At 40.6% G+C, this 18418-nt stretch overlaps 1 protein-coding gene across 2 annotated transcripts; it reads right to left on the bottom strand.

The window, feature by feature from the left end:
• Positions 1 to 983: 983 nt before the first annotated feature.
• On the bottom strand, positions 984 to 16085 carry cnot4a (CCR4-NOT transcription complex, subunit 4a). Of its 2 annotated transcripts, none has more exons than XM_074632388.1 (13): positions 15870 to 16085; positions 10250 to 10472; positions 9720 to 9917; positions 9359 to 9445; positions 8721 to 8822; positions 8395 to 8520; positions 8168 to 8292; positions 7871 to 8077; positions 7704 to 7761; positions 7354 to 7609; positions 5143 to 5658; positions 4672 to 4905; positions 984 to 2943 (listed from the first exon to the last, which is right to left on the bottom strand). In XM_074632388.1, exons 2-13 carry the CDS (start codon positions 10421 to 10423, stop codon positions 2612 to 2614), a joined length of 2415 nt encoding a protein of 804 aa, XP_074488489.1. In that variant the 5' UTR covers positions 10424 to 10472; positions 15870 to 16085; the 3' UTR covers positions 984 to 2611. The 2 variants fall into 2 exon arrangements, with proteins under 2 accessions (XP_074488489.1, XP_074488490.1); XM_074632389.1 differs by having other exon boundaries at positions 10250 to 10453; positions 15870 to 16003.
• Positions 16086 to 18418: the final 2333 nt, after the last annotated feature.

Genomic DNA, 18418 nt, shown 5'->3' with positions numbered 1-18418 from the left:
TAAACACTTAAATGTCCCTATATGTACTCCATTATAGTGTTATAAATAATGTCTTCAATGTTTATATGCTGCTTATAAACGCTTACAATGCATACGTTTAATGGTAATTTGGTGGTATGTAAACAAATATAGGATAAATAAAATGTGGCTTATCTTGTAGCCGACAGCTAATTAACTGACTCAACATTAGACTTCCTGTTTACATCAAGCAAAGCCCCCCAAATTATAGGAACGCAGTTGTTTCATTTTAGTGTCAAACTAAATGATTAATTCGAAAAATAACTTGGGGATTAATCGATAAAGAAAATTATCTTAAATTGCAGCCCTAACCAGGACTAAGTTTGGATTGGCTTCCCGGGCTCTGCTGCAAAGACCAAAACAATTACATTTCAAATCATGTGTATATTGAGTCACCTGATTCAGATGAAGCCACTCTCTGAGTATAGACTGTGCTCCTCCCTGTGTCTGTCAGCAGACCTACAGGACCAAAAAAGGAGGTCTCTGCTGCAGGTACCTACTGCTGCATAGGCCGGGGAGAGTGCAGAGCTGCAAACTGAAGGGCTGCGATATGCACGCATGCTCTGCTCCCACTGAAAAGACAAACGTATGGCACTGAAGAACATGATAACACCTCACTCTCATCTGCATCATAGTTGCATTTAATAATTGAATGTGCCTTATACTTAGAAAAGTGTTATTTAGTGGGAGTAAACATGGTGTATTTGAAAAAAACTGTAGTATCAGTCATTCTGTGTAACCTTGTGTATGTGCTGGACTGAAGTTTGACTGCAGAGCTTCGTCACTGACAGAAAGGGATCTGCCCCCTAGTGGAAGACATTGGAACGACGAGCAAGAGTGATTTATAGTGACCTTCCTGAGGAGTTACACAAAGTATGGTGGTGAGTACTTTAAAGTTTAAATATTTATAAGCGCACATGTTTGGAATCGGGGTGCTGAGAACACAACAGCAGACAAACACCAGCTCTGAGTTTTCAGTTTTATTTAAGGTTCATTTTTCCAGACCTGCAGAGGACAGTTCACTTCCTTTTAAGCGCCTCAATTATTTTTTAGTTTCTCGCGCAACATCATGTTAAAACCCACTGTATGACTCTGTGTTGGTTTCTCCTGGATGAGTTTGTTCATTTTTGTGAAATACTGTTAAATAGGGAACAGCAGGAGGAGAGGAGTGGGGTGGGGGGGTGGGGAAGAAGAAGAGAGAGAGAAAGAGAGACAGAGCGAACATGGATCAGAATTAAGACTTCAAAAAAGAAAAAAAAGGCGGTGGTCGGAGAGGTCGATTTTCGAATCCTAAAGGCTAAATCACTACTACAGTACTTGTCTTGCAGCACCTTCCTTTGGGACACACGCTCACATACAGTTGCTGAAGTCACACACAATATTGCATATTTTTTGTTTAGCAATCATTGACGCTAGACTTCCCCTCCAATCACTCGAGCTCCTTTCTCTCATCTGTCCATGTTAAGGCATCGTTTAAGCCCTCGTGGGTCGAACAAGGGGACCTGTTAACCCTGTTGCTACCCTCTTTAGTATTTTTTTGACATATCCTCATCCATCCAGTCATTGTCTTATCTACTTGGTGGCTGTCCATGTTAGGGCTAGCTACTGTAGGTACCACACAGTGGCACTGTGAGTAAGAGCCTAACCCTAGTGCTCAGGATGTGTGCCACGTTCTCCCAACGCCCTGGCGCCCCGCGGTTAGGCAGTGCTCTATCCTCTGATACAGAGGTTCAGCAAAATTTTCCCTCCAGCAGGACGGGGCCAGTGGGAGCCCTCCACTAAAGGGAATTTGGGCCAAGTGGCCTCTCAAGCAGGCCATCTGTGTCCCTACCTAACAGGGAGCCCATGCATAGCCTGTGCCCTCAACTCCCCTGTGTCATCTGCATTCACTCTCTTCTAAATCTCAGCTTCTTTTTTAACATATTTTTTTAAAACCACTCTCAAAAAAAAAAGAAAAGCTAAGTGCCAACCCCTTTTCTCTCTCTCTCTTTAACCTCGCCGTATTCACAACTTCGCTGTAAGGGTTAACCGCTTCACAGTCTCCTGTTAAAGTGGGGAGGATGAGGGTCTTTGGGGCAAAGCTTCAAGAGCAGATTCACAGCTTGCTTCATTCCTCGAAAACTAATCGTGACTTCAACTTTCAAAAACACAAATGTTGTTTCATGCTTAATCATTAGTTACTTTTTTTTAAAAAGATCTCCCTTCAGCTAGTTTGTTTTTCTTCGCAAGTTTGTGGAGTTAAGTCTTGTGTCACCACTGGGCGCTCGATGCTATACTGTTTTCTTGTGCTCTCCGTTAACAGCGAGCTACGCAATGAATCGCCCAGAACTAGGTCTAATGAAGTGGTGATGGTCGCGGGTAAAGGGTACCGATAACTCGTGTGCCACAAACAAAAACAAATAGGCCTTCGGAGTAGACAAAAAGGAAGGAGGAAGAGAAAAAGAAGAAAGCATGTTTGTTACTTTGTTAATAATTTTTCATACTCTGCAGATTGGTGTGTATTGCGTTGAGGGGGAGGGGGGGAGCGGGGTACAGGATGAGTGGGTATAAAGTGGTAGTGGGGGAATGGATGGGTGTCTGCTGTTGTCTGTGTTCAGTGGCGGTCCACAGCGGCACTCTGTAGCAGCTCTGTGGCGGGCTGTCCCGGGGGTCTGAAGGCGGTCTGGAAGCCGGGGGGAGGGGAGTGGAACTGGCTGGCGGGGTTGGCTGTGGGGGGGGGCATGTAGGGAGCCCAGCCGCCGGCGGCTCTGTGGTGGAGGGGGAGGTGGGCGTCGAAGGGGCCGCTGTGGAGGGGCTGCGGAGGGGTGGGCACCGCTGAACTGGCTGGGCCGTCCATCTCTGTGAGCGCCTGCAGGGACTTGAGCCAGTGTGGTGGGTTGTCGTCCTGGAGACAGTCTAAACTGTTGCCTGCTGTGGCCGGGATGCCTGAGGGGTCACAGAACAGATGAGTGATGACAACCACAAATAAACACATTTCAACACAACAACACTGCAGTAAATACAAATAAAATTATGGCGGGGACGATTCACCTACCTCACGATTCGATACTATCACGACACTTGGGTGCTGATTGGATATGTATTGTGATTTTTAAGTATTGCGATTCAATATTATCATTTATTACGATTTTTGTTAACTTTTTTAACACTAGACCACGGGGGAAAAAGTTGAATCATACACTTTAACTTTGGAAAATATCTAAATTAATACATTAAAATGTTTGTTTTCAGCATGTATGTATTCAGAGATGTCCTGAAGTCAAATATATCAGTCATTGTCAGGCATTCTTTATGATTTTTTTCCAGCAACCCAAAAATCAAAGACATTTCCATCACAAATTAGTGGTATTTTCTTTTTAATTTATAAGGGACATGTAATGTTTTATACTTCTGGTGAATATAATCCAATCAATCTTATTTCCGTATATGTATTTTGTAGATACAGTTCCCTTTGTTAAAACCTTATTTTGAAAACCAGACATAGTCTCACGTGTATACTTCCACTACCTTCGTCGCTATCTCTGTTCTCTTTATACATCCATGGTCAGTTCCATCAGGGCCGTTTGAATCCTTTTAACATAAATGTCAGTATATGGGTGCTCTACAGTTTAAACGTCGGCCGATTTGACCACGGAGACGAGAGTGATCGCAATACGATGACATTTTCTGTCCGTGACAGAGTTAGCATGCAGCTTTAGCCGTGATGTCTAGCTCTGCTTTTCCTGCAATGTCTGAAACCCAAAGTGTTTCCATACTTCTACTGTATGTGAAGTGTTTATGACTTTGGATTTAAAATGTGAGAGCGCAGGTCATATCCTCGCCGACCCTCCGCTGTCTTCTACTTTCTCATTTCAGCTCAAATCAACAGAATATTAACCATTTTTCAAGCAAACATTCCCTGGTTCCCACTTTTCAAATGTGAGGATTTGCTGTTTTGTCTTATATCATAAATTTAACATCTTTAGTCAGTAATAATTTCTGACAAAGAAATTAATTGAGAAAGTAATTGGCAGATATTAATAAGGCAAATCATAGTGATTTGCAGCGCTAGCTGACTTTTCAATTGACTAGTTTGATTTAAGGTGCTTTATTTGAATAAACTGCACTTGAGTAATGTCAGAAATTATGTGGATATTATTGTGAAGGCTTTTGTATTGTAAGATGTTTCTGGTAAAACACCTCCTCCTCCTAATATCCTCATGAATGAATAACTCAGTTTTGTCACGTAAATGAGGCTGCAACTAATACTTATTTTTAAGAGTTTATCTATTTTTAGATTTATTGTTCTATAAAAGTCAATAAAAGGGTCTGATTGGTCAATCACAGCGTTTTACGGTCTGTTATTTCTTTATAGCAGACCGTTGCTATGGGCGCAGTTCTGATGTCAGACTTTGGAGGACCATTTTTGTGTCAAATTATTGATTTCTTAAGTAAGTAGCTGTGTAATAAGCGGGATAATGTACATCTAGCGGGTCATTGTTGTGAAATAAACCCCTTCAGGACGATGAGAGACCATGACGCGAAGCCCCATCGCCCTGTCAGGGTTTATTTCACAACAATGACCAGCTCGCTGTACATTATCCCTTACATAAAAATGATTGATTTTCTCGATCACTTAACTAATTGCTTAATCATTTAAGTGACACTTTCTACCTGTGATGATAGCAGGGTCCATCCAACTGGCTGTACCGTCCCAGCTCAGGCTGTGTGAGATGCCTGCCGGCCCCACCGGCCCACCGATGTGGTTAACACTGTTGGAGGATGAGGAGGATGAAGAGGAAGAGGAGTTTGGGAGGCCCCCGAAGTTGATATTGATGTTGGGCAGGAGAGCTCTGAGGCCGTCCTGCCACTCTTTCACATTTAAGCCGTCTATAGAGCCACTGTTTTCTGCAGGAAAGAAGAGAACAGGCAGGTCAGTTCCTCAGGTGTTTTGATCACACACTAGTGGTCAGCTGCAGAACTGCATCTACCAGCATCCCCTCTGTGAGGTCAATAAACACTAATCAAAACACAATGCTACGTGGCAGTGTCCATTTGTTGTGATATTAAATAACATCATTATGCAACACATCTGATCTCTGTTTTAACATGCAAAGGTGCCACAGTGGCCTAGGTGTCTGGTACCTGAGATGGGGATCCCTCCCAGCCCTGTGTTGTGCTGAGGGGGCAGATTCAGGTCCAGGAAATTACTGTGTGAGGCAGCACTGGCTGAGTGGTTCAAGTGTGTGAGGTTATTTCGTGTCGGGACGCCCATCCAGGGGTGTCTGGCGGCTGGCTGCTGCTGCTGCTGCTGACTGGCCTGGCTGTTCTGACTGCCGGGGAAACTGAAGGAGCTGTAGATGGCTCTGTGGTGGAGCTGGGGGAGGCGTGGCAAGCCGCTGGGGAAATGGTGAGAGGTGCCCGGGTTGGGGTTGAGAGGAGGCAGTCCGGGACCGTGGTTCATCCCGCCGTGGTGGGAGAGGAGTCCTGGGGAGAGGGGGCACTGATCCTGCACCGACAGTTCCTTCTCAATCAGGTCGGCCAACGCCTTGCGAGTGACGTCGAAAGGGTCGAAGCCCAGATCGTCGTCCTGCTGTTTGCTGGACGAGCCGAAGCCAAAGGCCGCCTGCCAGTCTGTGGAAGAAGACACTGGTATTGTGTCTGTGAGGGAAGAAGAGAGACACGTTACTGGAGCGGTCCTCTGTGTGAGCAACTTTTAGTCGACTCGCTGTAGGATTCCTCTGACGAATTGATTAGTTGGCTGGTGACAAAGCGCCTTGAGATTATACATTTTCATCTCCAATGAACTTTGATTTCATTCTTCCGTTTTTCTTTTTATTATGTTATTGTTGTTTTTTATTTGTATTTGCTTTTTTCTTTTCCATGTAAAGCCCTTTTATAACTTTGTCAAAACAAGTGCTATACAATTAAAGTTTGTCATATTATATCATATTATTGATTTAAATGAACGCACAATCTGTCTCTCCGATATTATTGTTCCTTCCAAGATAAATGCTATCATGCAGAACGGTCTTTTCAAATCTAAAGTTCACCAACACATATTTGTCAACACTACAGGGATGCCAGAGATGCACCATTCAGTAATGACTGATGGTTTATAACCAGTGCTTGAAGTGGAAGAAAATAAGTGAGTACTCTTATTCACATGTTGACATGTGTATCGGCCGGTATCAACAATCTCTTGCGACTTATTTCTATGAATTTATTATTTCCTTAAGCGTGTTATACTGTGTCAGTCATAATCAGCTGTGGTTTTATTGCTATTATTATACTTTGGCAATCCATCTTCTATAGTACACATGTTATACTGCAATAATATTCCAACTGGTACATTACAGGGGTACGGTGGTGTGTTTGTATATTTACGCATAGTGTTAATAGTTAAGTGCTTTCCTGTGTTATTTGTAGCCTATAGTAGAGTATCATTCAGGTTTTAGGAGCGGCTCTTACATATTATGCAGCAGGATAAAGACACATTTTGAATTTCAACAGTGAATAAAAGATGCTCGGAGATATAAGGTTTGGGGTTGCTCCCTCAAGAAAATTTGAAGGTGTTTGGCTTAAAATTATACAATTTGACATAATTTTGGACAATTGTTATTTCTAGTTAAATGATTGTTTTATTATTTACACATATCACAGCCTTCTAAACGTTTAATTCTTCTGTGAATGTTTGCCCTGTATCATGTTATATAAATCAAAACTTTTAAATAATGTTTCATTAATTATATTTTTTCACAAATAAAAGAAATTGTGACTAACAGTATATTAATTATTTTACAAAAAGGACGTGAACATTGTATCAATAAATTACAGCATCCTCATTCTATCCCCTCCCCCCTCCCCCGTGCCGTGCGTCGGCTTGTCTAGATGCTCTCCACATTGTTTTTATGTTCATACGGCTTATCAGGCGCGGCACAAAAAATGCTGGCGCTGCGCAGTCATGATTCTCCCAGAGAAACTGATATGGAGAGGGCAGAAAAGAGTACCGTGCACAAGAAAAAGTCACGGTATGCCGAGGAGTAAATTGTAAAGGTGCCGGTACTGCGTACCGCTGAGTACCAGCCCACTTCGAGGCACTGCTTATTGCTCATTTCCCATAACGAAGACCATAAATCTAATCTTATCTATTAAGAAAGGGCAGCCTTCCTAATTTTATTATCCAGGGAAATGCAACAGCAGAAAACACCTAAATTAATGAGACACACTATTACAGTCAGCATAATGAGAACACTGTGGGTTCCAGGTCAACCCTCTATTTGAAAATGACGACAAAAAGCACAACCAATCAAGCACTAAAGACAAACAAAATGATTCATTAAATCTCCACTGTACCTGACGTGAAGAGGCTCTGTGGTTCGGGGGTCATGGGCCAGTCAGAATTGCCGCGGGGGGAGCTGGGGAAGGGGGGCAGGCCAGCGGGGAGAGGATTAGGATGTCTGAAGTTACTGTTGTCTGAAAAGAGCGACTGGGACTCAGCTGCCGCGCCCTCGAAGGGTGAACGGGCTGTGAGGTCTGACACGCTGATGGGCACCACCAGGCTGGGCTTGGTTAAACCCGGGGGAGGAGAAGGGGAGTCACTGGTGGGCATCTGGAAGAAGAGAGAGGAGAGCACTTGTGAGATTGTCCTGATTCATCTTCATTAGTATGTACCTGAACTAAAACAGAGAGTTGGAGCTTCTCACCTGTTGTAAAGTCTCTCCATTCACCATACCGATCGATTCTGGAGGTTTGTCACTGGGACTGCAAATAAATAAACAAATTAAGATACATATTAACAAAACAAAATGATGGAAAAATAAATTAAATCATTTTCTTTAAAGTGCTATTGTCTAGGAGGAGTCTATAATACCTGTTACTGTCACAGTTAGAGGAGAAGGGGGACAGCGCAGTACGCTGACCAGGACCCAGGTCTGTATCTAGCCCATCTGAAGTAAGAACTTCTTGGTCTAGATAGTCTAGCAGCGGAGGAGACTTGCGGTCCTCTGAAAGCCCGTTGGCCAGTTTGTTGTGTCCTGACAGCGTCGGCCACCCATCTTTACCGTTGCTACTGTTGCTTCTGTTACACAGCAGCAGAAAAATCAAGGTTAGCACAAGTGGAAGTAATAAGAGAAAGAACATGGAAGAGAAAACAAATAAAAACACCAACCTCTGTGTGGAGTTGGATTTACTCTTTGACTTCTCTGTTCCACATGCTGGAGGTTGTAGAAAGCTAGGGTTAATTTTATAGAGGTCTTGGAGGAGTTTCTGCTCATACTCTTGATGTTTCCCCGCCTAAAAACAAATAGACACAACATAAGTCAACATTAATCCTTTTGTTAATACACAAAGGGCAACAATTTAATCCACATTTCAGAAAGAGGAACAACATTTTACCTGCATCTCCTCTTTAGTAAAGCTAGCTGCTTCATCCCCCAGCTCATGTAGATACATACAATCAGGTTTGGGACACTGCATACTTTTAAGGAAGTAACTGCAGTACTTTGTTGTGCCTAAAGAAGCCTGTAACAGAGAGACAGAATGAGAAGGTAATAGTTAAGGACTTTTCTTTCAAGGACTTTTAGTTAGATCATACTATTTTACATTGCAGGTTGTTTAATAAAAGGATGTTTATGTCTTACAGACAGGAAGAACATATAGAATAAAGCTATCACGTGGCTTTTATGCAAATAAAACTTCTAATCATATCCATAACTTCTCACCTTGAGTGTTCTGCCATCAACAACCACATTGTTCACACACTGTATTGCTCTTAAAGCGTCTTCAGAGCGGATGTAAGTGACATAAGCGCTAGCACTCGGCCCCTGGAAAAAACCCAGAAAACAAAGTAAACACAAGTCAAACACATATACTGTGGTAGTTTAATTATGTTTGTTACAGGGCAACAATGAACAATCATTTCCATTATTGATTGCTTACACTGCAATAGCGATAACTAATAGATGATATATGTAACTGATTTTGTCGACTAATTGATTAGTTGATTTAATCAACAGATCTGTAAAACTGAGCTTCTCCACAAAGAATCACACAAAAGCACCACTTTATGCTCATAAGTTTCTTGGAAATAAGTCATTCAGAATGAAAAAACGACATATCGACTAAAGAAATCTTAGTCGACTAAGACCAAAACGACAGATTAGTCGACTAATCGACTAAGAGCGGGCAGCCCTAGTGAAAACTAAATAATATGCAACTAAAATAACAAATATAACAAACAAATCTTGGTATTGTAAAATTGAAAACACAAGGTTTCACAAATCTGAAAAATTAAAGGTCTGTTAATGTTTATAAATATCAATGCGAGTACATCCCGTCATCCTTTCATCAAACGTCTCACCTGTGAACCTGCGTAGGATGTGCTATTGTTGATGACCACTTTATGGATTTTCCCAAACCTCCCAAAATATTCTGGTCGTTTTAGGACCTGTGGGCGTAATGCAAAAAAATATTTATATCATCAGAGCTTCAGAGGGAGGTTTTACTGAAAAACATTCAAAATGTGCATTAAAATAATTCCATATCAAAAGTATTCGTGATTTTTGGTGTATCGGTCAAAGAAGTCCAAAAATAAATCAAGCAGCTACTGCCTTCAGTTTGTCACACCCTTTTTCACATCAAGCTAAAACAGTTCCAACGCTCCCAAAGTCACAGGTAGCATAAAAGTCACTGAGCTTCATGGTTAGAGACACTGCACTCACCTCCGGGTCGGCGAGTCGCTGTGAGAGCCCCACAACAAACACCAGGTTTCTCTGGACCACTCTGACGCTGGCCAGATGCTTTCGGTTTTCTGTCACTTTCTGCTTCTTCTCGTTCTGTTTCTGCTTCTTTTCGTTCTTTATCCTTTGAATCTCCTCCTGTGACAGAGGCTTGTACACCGCGGGGTCCTCTGGGTACGGCTACACAAAAACACAAAAAAGCAAGGATGGTTATATCCACCATTTGAGAATTTTTTTTTAATTACGTGGCTTTATAAAGGATATTGGGCCCTTAGTTGTCAATATGGTAGTTCAAAAGGCATCACTGGCCAAACTGCTGAGGCTGTAAATCTTAATTGATGATGAGCTGATGTTTCAACTAGGAGGCTACTTTAATAGGGGGGTCCAAAGTTTATCCCCTCTATATTAATAATTGGACATTCAACATCGTTCTGTTTGTCACGACAGACAAAAATCACCCCTCAGTTGTGATGAGTTTCTCTGCTATCGTGTTCATGTCATCATCTCCTCACCTTTCTGCAGGCGGGGCAGAGGCCGTTCTCGTCTGTGCGGATGCGATGCCAACAGAAGCGGCAGATCTGATAACCGCAGGTGCAGGGGAAGAAGTTGACGTCATCAATCTCCAACGGTTCCATGCACAGAGGGCACTCCATGGGGTCATCCTTCATTTCAGGGCTGTGGGACATCCTATGGCGTGGCGAGGGTGAGTGTTGGAGCTGGTCACAGAGCACAGGGCTAGGGGAACATACAAGAGTTAAGTTTAAGAGCTCCATCATGACATGATTGAAAAAAAAAAAACACATCAACTGAACATTTGTTTTTACTTGTAGCAGGATGGTATAGTCTCTGAAACGGACTTCATGACCACCAAGGTCACAATATCACACTGAGCACACCAAGATGTATTTACATATTTTTTCAGCAGCAAAAGAAACACTACACTCAGATGCTACTACTACAGTCTAATGCAATACATCTTACTTTAATGATGGATATAATGATTGGTTTTTGGAGGTTTTGATTCAACTGCATGGTCCTTTTAGGAGGATGTCGTTTGTGGTGCTAATGAACTGCATTGTGCTGTAGGTGCAGATGTTTCTAATGTTTCGTCTATTATATTTATACCACTGAGGGTGGATTAAATATCAGTAACGTCTCAGTACATTTCAGCGCTGAAACAATTAGGCAATCGACAGAAATTAAAGTATTATGAAAATCAATTCATCTTTTACGTCATTTTAAAACAAAAGTATAAAAAGTCATGCATTCTGACATTCATAAAATTTGAATATTTGGTAGTTTTCAAAGTACTCTTTGATAGAAAATTGTTTATCTTTCGAGTTATGATAATGAACAAAACAAGAAATTAGAAGAAGTCACCTTGGGCTATGGGAAACTGTGATGGGTCGTAAACTACAGCCTCCAAAAAATTATCATAAAGTTGAATCAACACCGCTCTAAAACAGTTTCAACAAAAGCTGAACATTATAACCTTGAACTATAACCTATAACTAAGATTGTAAGTCAACCCCTTGAGAAATTCTATGAATCAGCCTATCATAATAACATATTAAGGCTGGCTAAAACAATCGTCTCTGACCCAAACCATGTTTTGAACAGTGAATATGAATTGTTACCATCAAATCGGAGATACAGGGCTCCACGTACACCAGTCAATCCTAAAACTAAATATGGAGCCTAATCCCAGATCAAATGTACGTTGAAGGGCACTGAATATCGTCTTCTGTGATTGTAATGTTACGATTGCCCAGAAGTCTTTATAGATATTTAAATCAATATCCTCCTCACAAACACTAACCATACACTTCCACGCAACACACACTTGTCTTTTTGGATATATATATATATAGACATATAGACATAGACATATAGACATAGACATCTTGTCTTAATTGTTTGTTATCACTATTATGTAGTCATATTATTTCTTTATATTAATCTTGTCTCTAGGTGGAGGCTTCAGATAAGCCCAGTGGGTTTTTTGCCTCTTCCTGCACTTTATATGATTAATTTATTTTTTTGTTATGTTGTATAGTCTTAAATTGTGCAAAACAAATAAACAAACAAAACCTCCATGAAGGTTTGAGTTATTCGCAGGACTTCACTGTGTTAAGACTGCATTAGTTTAAGCTAGATGTGACTTATAAAAGACCTGTATCTTAGAAAACCAGTCACAAACAGCTGTCATGTTATAGGGTGATAATGCGGATGTTGTGGTGTCATTCAGGGGTTGACAGTAAAGTATTATCGTATCGTATCGTAACCTCCATGAAGGTTTGAGTTATTGCAGGACTTCATGCATTAGTTTAAGCTAGATGTGCCTCATAAAAGACATGTATCTTAAGAAACCCAGTCAAGAACAGCTGTCATGTTATAGAGTGATGATGCGGATGTTGTGGTGTCGTTCAGGGGTTGACAGTAGGACACACACATCGTCATGATGATGGACGTTAAAGGGATATGCAACAAACAAATCCAATCGGAGATACAGGGTTCCACGATTTAATAAGGTGAAGCTAAAGCACTCTTTTGTGTACCAGTCAATCCTTAAACTAAATATGGAGCCTAATCCCACATCAAATGTACGTTGAAGGGCCCTGCATATCGTCTTTTGTGACTTTAATGTTTAAATGTAAGTATCCTTGTTTTCTTGTCTTTGTCCTTTTTGTGATGTTGCAAATGGAACTGCTGTGATGCAAAACAAATTTCAAACCTGTCTGACAATAGTGTACTATCGTATCGTATCATCGTATTATCATATCGTAACCTCCATGAAGGTTTGAGTTATTGCAGGACTTCATGCATTAGTTTAAGCTAGATGTGCCTCATAAAAGACATGTATCTTAAGAGAACCTGTCAGAAACAGCTGTCATGTTATAGAGTGATAATGCGGATGTTGTGGTGTCATTCAGGGGTTGACAATAGGACACACATCGTCATCATGATGATGGACGTTAAAGGGAAGTGCAAAAAATTTATTTACAGATGAAACCTTCTGCTGTTAAAAGGCCAGCCTGGTTGGTTTTCTACGTGACAATACTGCTGCCAGCAGGCCAACTCATGACAAAACCCAGATTAGTTAAAACCTGAAGTTGAATGTGAACAGTAAAAACAGGAAAATGCCAACAAATACGTGGCAGCATTTTTACTGATAAAATAACACACACAGAGGAGCGTCACAGTGTTGCTGCTTCACTTATACCAGCTGATTGGTGATAAAGTGGTGTAATGAAGCTAGTAGTTGTAGTTAGCCAGGCTGAGGCTGGTAACTTTAGCTGCTCTGTCTACTGGATCAGTACATTATGACAGATGTTATTTGACTAACTCACATTAGCCGCCAATTGGTGAAAAGAAGCCGGTTATAATAGTAATAGCAAGTATCCAGGAGCATTAGTAGATGTAATCAGAAACACCTAAACACACAGAGATGATTAATAACTTGATATTTTGTAATGTATATTTGTAATGAAGCTAGTAGTTGTAGTTTAGCCAGGCTGAGGCTGGTAACTTTAGCTGCTCTGACTCTACTGGATCAGTACATTATGACAGATGTTATTTGACTAACATTAGTGCTACCTAACATTAGCCTCGGATTGATATTATCTTATCATATTATCGTATCGTAACCTCCATGAAGGTTTGAGTTATTGCAGGACTTCATGCATTAGTTTAAGCTAGATGTGCCTAATAAAAGACATGTATCTTAAGAAAACTAGTCAAGAAAAGCTGTCATGTTATAGGGTGATAATGTGGATGCTGTGGTGTCATTCAGGAGTTGACAATAGGACACACATCATCATGATGGACCTTAAAGGGAAATGCAACAATTATTTACAGATGAAACCTTCTGCTTGTTAAAAGGCCAGCCTGGTTGGTTTTCTACATGACAATACTGCTGCCAGCAGGCCAACTCACGACAAAACCCAGATTAGTAAAAACCTGAAGTTGAATGTGAACAGTTAAAACAGGAAAATGCCAACAAATACTTGGCATCATTTTTACTGATAAAATAACACACACACAGAGGAGCGTCACAGTGTTGCTGCTTCACTTATACAGACATATACCAGCTGATTGGTTATAAAGTGGTGTAATGAAGCTAGTAGTTGTAGTTTAGCCAGGCTGAGGCTGGTAACTTTAGCTGCTCTGACTCTACTGGATCAGTACATTATGACAGATGTTATTTGACTAACATTAGTGCTACCTAACATTAGCCTCGGATTGATATCATCTTATCATATTATCGTATCGTAACCTCCATGAAGGTTTGAGTTATTGCAGGACTTCATGCATTAGTTTAAGCTAGATGTGCCTAATAAAAGACCTGTATCTTAAGAAAAGCTGTCATGTTATAGGGTGATGATGTGGATGCTGTGGTGTCATTCAGGGGTTGACAATAGGACACACATCATCATGATGGACCTTAAAGGGAAATGCAACAAATGTATTTACAGATGAAACCTTCTGCTGTTAAAAGGCCAGCCTGGTTGGTTTTCTACGTGACAATACTGCTGCCAGCAGGCCAACTCATGACAAAACCCAGATTAGTTAAAACCTGAAGTTGAATGTGAACAGTAAAAACAGGAAAATGCCAACAAATACTTGGCAGCATTTTTACTGATAAAATAACACACACAGAGGAGCGTCACAGTGTTGCTGCTTCACTTATACCAGCTGATTGGTGATAAAGTGGTGTAATGAAGCTAGTAGTTGTAGTTAGCCAGGCTGAGGCTGGTAACTTTAGCTGCTCTGTCTACTGGATCAGTACATTATGACAGATGCTATTTGACTAACTCACATTAGCCGCCAATTGGTGAAAAGAAGCCGGTTATAATAGTAATAGCAAGTATCCAGGAGCATTAGTAGATGTAATCAGAAACACCTAAACACACAGAGATGATTAATAACTTGATATTTTGTAATGTATATTTGTAATGGAGCTAGTAGTTGTAGTTTAGCCAGGCTGAGGCTGGTAACTTTAGCTGCTCTGACTCTACTGGATCAGTACATTATGACAGATGTTATTTGACTAACATTAGTGCTACCTAACATTAGCCTCGGATTGATATTATCTTATCATATTATCGTATCGTAACCTCCATGAAGGTTTGAGTTATTGCAGGACTTCATGCATTAGTTTAAGCTAGATGTGCCTAATAAAAGACATGTATCTTAAGAAAACGAGTCAAGAACAGCTGTCATGTTATAGAGTGATGATGTGGATGCTGTGGTGTCATTCAGGGGTTGACAATAGGACACACATCATCATGATGGACCTTAAAGGGAAATGCAACAAATTTATTTACAGATGAAACCTTCTGCTTGTTAAAAGGCCAGCCTGGTTGGTTTTCTACATGACAATACTGCTGCCAGCAGGCCAACTCATGACGAAACCCAGATTAGTTAAAACCTGAAGTTGAATGTGAACAGTAAAAACAGGAAAATGCCAACAAATACTTGGCATCATTTTTACTGATGAATTAACATTATCACGCACACAGAGGAGCGTCACAGTGTTGCTGCTTCACTTATACAGACATACACCAGCTGATTGGTTATAAAGTGGTGTAATGAAGCTAGTAGTTGTAGTTTAGCCAGGCTGAGGCTGGTAACTTTAGCTGCTCTGATCAGTACATTATGACAGATGTTATTTGACTAAACGTCAGTGCTAACTAACATTAGCCGCCAATAGCCGGTTCTAACTAACAGCAAGTATCCAGGAGCATTTGTGGATGTAATCACAAAACATAAACACACAGAGATGATTAATAACTTTCCATTTTAACACACTACAACACTACGCCTTTATCCTGACACATAAACTGACAGCTTGGCTTCATGCTAACCGCTAGCATCATGCTACATTATCATGAGAGCGGACGGAGGTTATGAACGCGGCCTACTGAAGCTAATGCTAAACCGGGAGCTAGTTGTTGTCACTATAAACACCTGACATCACTCTCATTACGTTAACGTTACCTGGACGGTGGTGTAAGAAACTGGAGGACACTGTCAACTGTCCAACTGGACAACTTGTCCTCTATTTCTTGAGACAGGACGCCAGCGTTAGCCGCAGTTAGCCTCGTTAGCTCTGGTGTTAGCATTACTCACCCTGGTCTCCGTGTCTAGCTGATTCCTCTCACAGGATCTGGGCGGCTGGACTGCAGAGCCACAGTGTGTCTGTAAGCGGTCACTAGAGATAACCCGGAGCTGTGTTGTTCTGTTGTTATTAAAAGGCTATAAAGATGTTATGAACCCTTTTCTGTTCTTGGTTATTGTGGAGACTAATTTAACGCTCAAACCACCATCTTAGCTAGCATTAAAGTAGGGAGGAGGGAGCGGGGCAAGTGCTGCCGGCGACTGAGGCTGCGCAGCGCGGACAGGTGCATTGTGGGAAATTGAGTTTAATTAGGCGATTTTTTTAAGCTAAGACCAGGGACACATTTAATTATTCTTATGCTTTTCATTGTATGTAAATACTAATTGTTTCTGATTGTCCACTTGTTGGTATGATCATTCTTTTTCTTTATTTTTTTTTGTATTCTACATGTTCGAAATAAATTTTGAAATGAATAATAATTCAAATAATGTACCAAAATGTATCGTAGTTAAAATATTTATTTGAGGTACTTGTACTTAAAGGGACTATTTGTAACTTTCAGAAATGCTTGTTAACAGCGGCACCTGTGGCCATTAAGTCAATGAAAGTCAGCGTCGGGCTCGCGCTTGTGCTCGCTGTATATAGACATGAACGAGCATCGCTCAACACAGTGAGGCGACACACGTCAGCTAAAACCACAATATCACTCTTAGCTGACCAGACAAAGGTCTCTCCATGAATCAATGCTGATCCTAGTGTTGGCTTTTCTTGCCTCAGCCCCCGGGGCTAAAGCAGGAAGAGAAACGTTATTGTCTCCCAACTGCGCCCGCAGGGGAGACACTGGCACCCGGTCAGAGATGACAACGTTACCGGGAAAACCTTTGTTGGTCTGGAGGAGCTGCAGCATTTATTTCTGCACAAACGTCCACTGTACATTCACTAGATATTCTCAGAGCTAAACGAACTTTTCTGCAGTGTGTAGTGAGCGCACGATCACGTCTAGAGCTGGAGCGAGACAGCGAGAACGCGTGCGGTGTGTGAGTGAATGCAGGGAGGCAGCGGAGGAGTCTCCGGCCACATGCATGTGTCCCGACCCGGTACATTTATACGCTTAAAAAGTTACAAACAGTCCCTTTAAACAGAGTTTATTTCTGAATTTTGTTAATACAACTCTGACAATCCATTGCACAAACATGTTTCGACTGATAGATATCCCACCCATGACAATACCCAGAGGGCAATCAAAAAAAACAAGTGTACAAAAATAAATATAAATAAATAGATAAATAAATAAAATAAAATAAATAAACATAAATCATGATAAATTGTTAGAGGTCTAGGACAGTACATCCTATCATCTAGGGCACTGACATGCATAAAACAAGCACAGGAGTTAAGCTGAAGAGTTGAAAACAAAGACAAATCAGAGGTCCTTCACATGTTTCGTATTCCTGTTCAAATACACACATATCCTTTATCCATATCCATATATATATATATATATATATATATACACATACACATACATACATACATACATACATACATATATATACACATACACACACAGGGACACATTTAAAAAAAAGTTTGACAATTTATTTTTCTTATGCTTTTCATTATATGTAAATACTAATTGTTTCTGACTGTCCACTTGTTGGTATGATCATTGTTTTTCTTTATTTATGTATTTATTTAATTTTTGTGTTTTACATGTTCTAAATAAATTTTGAAATGAATAATAATACACAAATAATATACCAAAATGTATCGTACTTAAGTTTTTATTTGAGGTACTTGTATTTAACTTAAATATTTACATTTTAAAGTAGGGAGGAGGGAGTGGGGCAAGTGCTCTGTGCGACTGAGGCTGCGCAGACGGACAGATGCATTGTGGGGAATTGAGTTTTCGGTTCGATTTTAAGCTAGGAACAACCAGGGACACATTTAATAAAAAACGATCGTACTGAAAGTATTTATTTGAGGTACTTGTACTTAACTTAAATATTTATATTTTATAGTAATTTAGTCATTTATACTTCAACGCTACTACATTTAAGAGGAGATTATTTATAGAAAGAGAAGAAGAAAGGCAATTTATTGATCCCCGAGGGGAAATTCAATTTGTTCACTCTGTTATTTTACATAGTAAACAGTACACACAGGCCAGAAATACACACACCCATGCACAAACCGGACCTATACACATGCATTAATGGAGAGATGTCAGAGCAAGGGGGCTGCCACTGACAGGAGCCCCGAGCAGTTGGGGGTTTGGTGTCTTGCTCCAAGAGGCAAACTGGCATCTCTCCAGCCACCAGTTCACACTCAGTACTTGGTCCATGCGGGGACTTGAACCGGCAACCCTCCAGTTCTTATATAAACTGCCAGAAGATCATCTTTACATGTGCCTATGATTAAGCTACTATTTTGTTTTTACAATGTTTTTATTCTATTTAAAGTACTTTGTATTATATTTTTTATTGCTTATCTTTTAACTATATATATGTTTAATTATTGTGTTTTTTAATTATATTGTATATATCATTTTTTTACTTAT

This window comes from Sebastes fasciatus, chromosome 4 (genome assembly GCF_043250625.1).
Source record: "Sebastes fasciatus isolate fSebFas1 chromosome 4, fSebFas1.pri, whole genome shotgun sequence".
In the NCBI taxonomy this organism is placed as follows: Eukaryota; Metazoa; Chordata; class Actinopteri; order Perciformes; family Sebastidae; genus Sebastes; species Sebastes fasciatus.
Note: the sequence above shows the minus strand (reverse complement) of the source record. Positions and strands in the feature narration are given on the sequence as shown.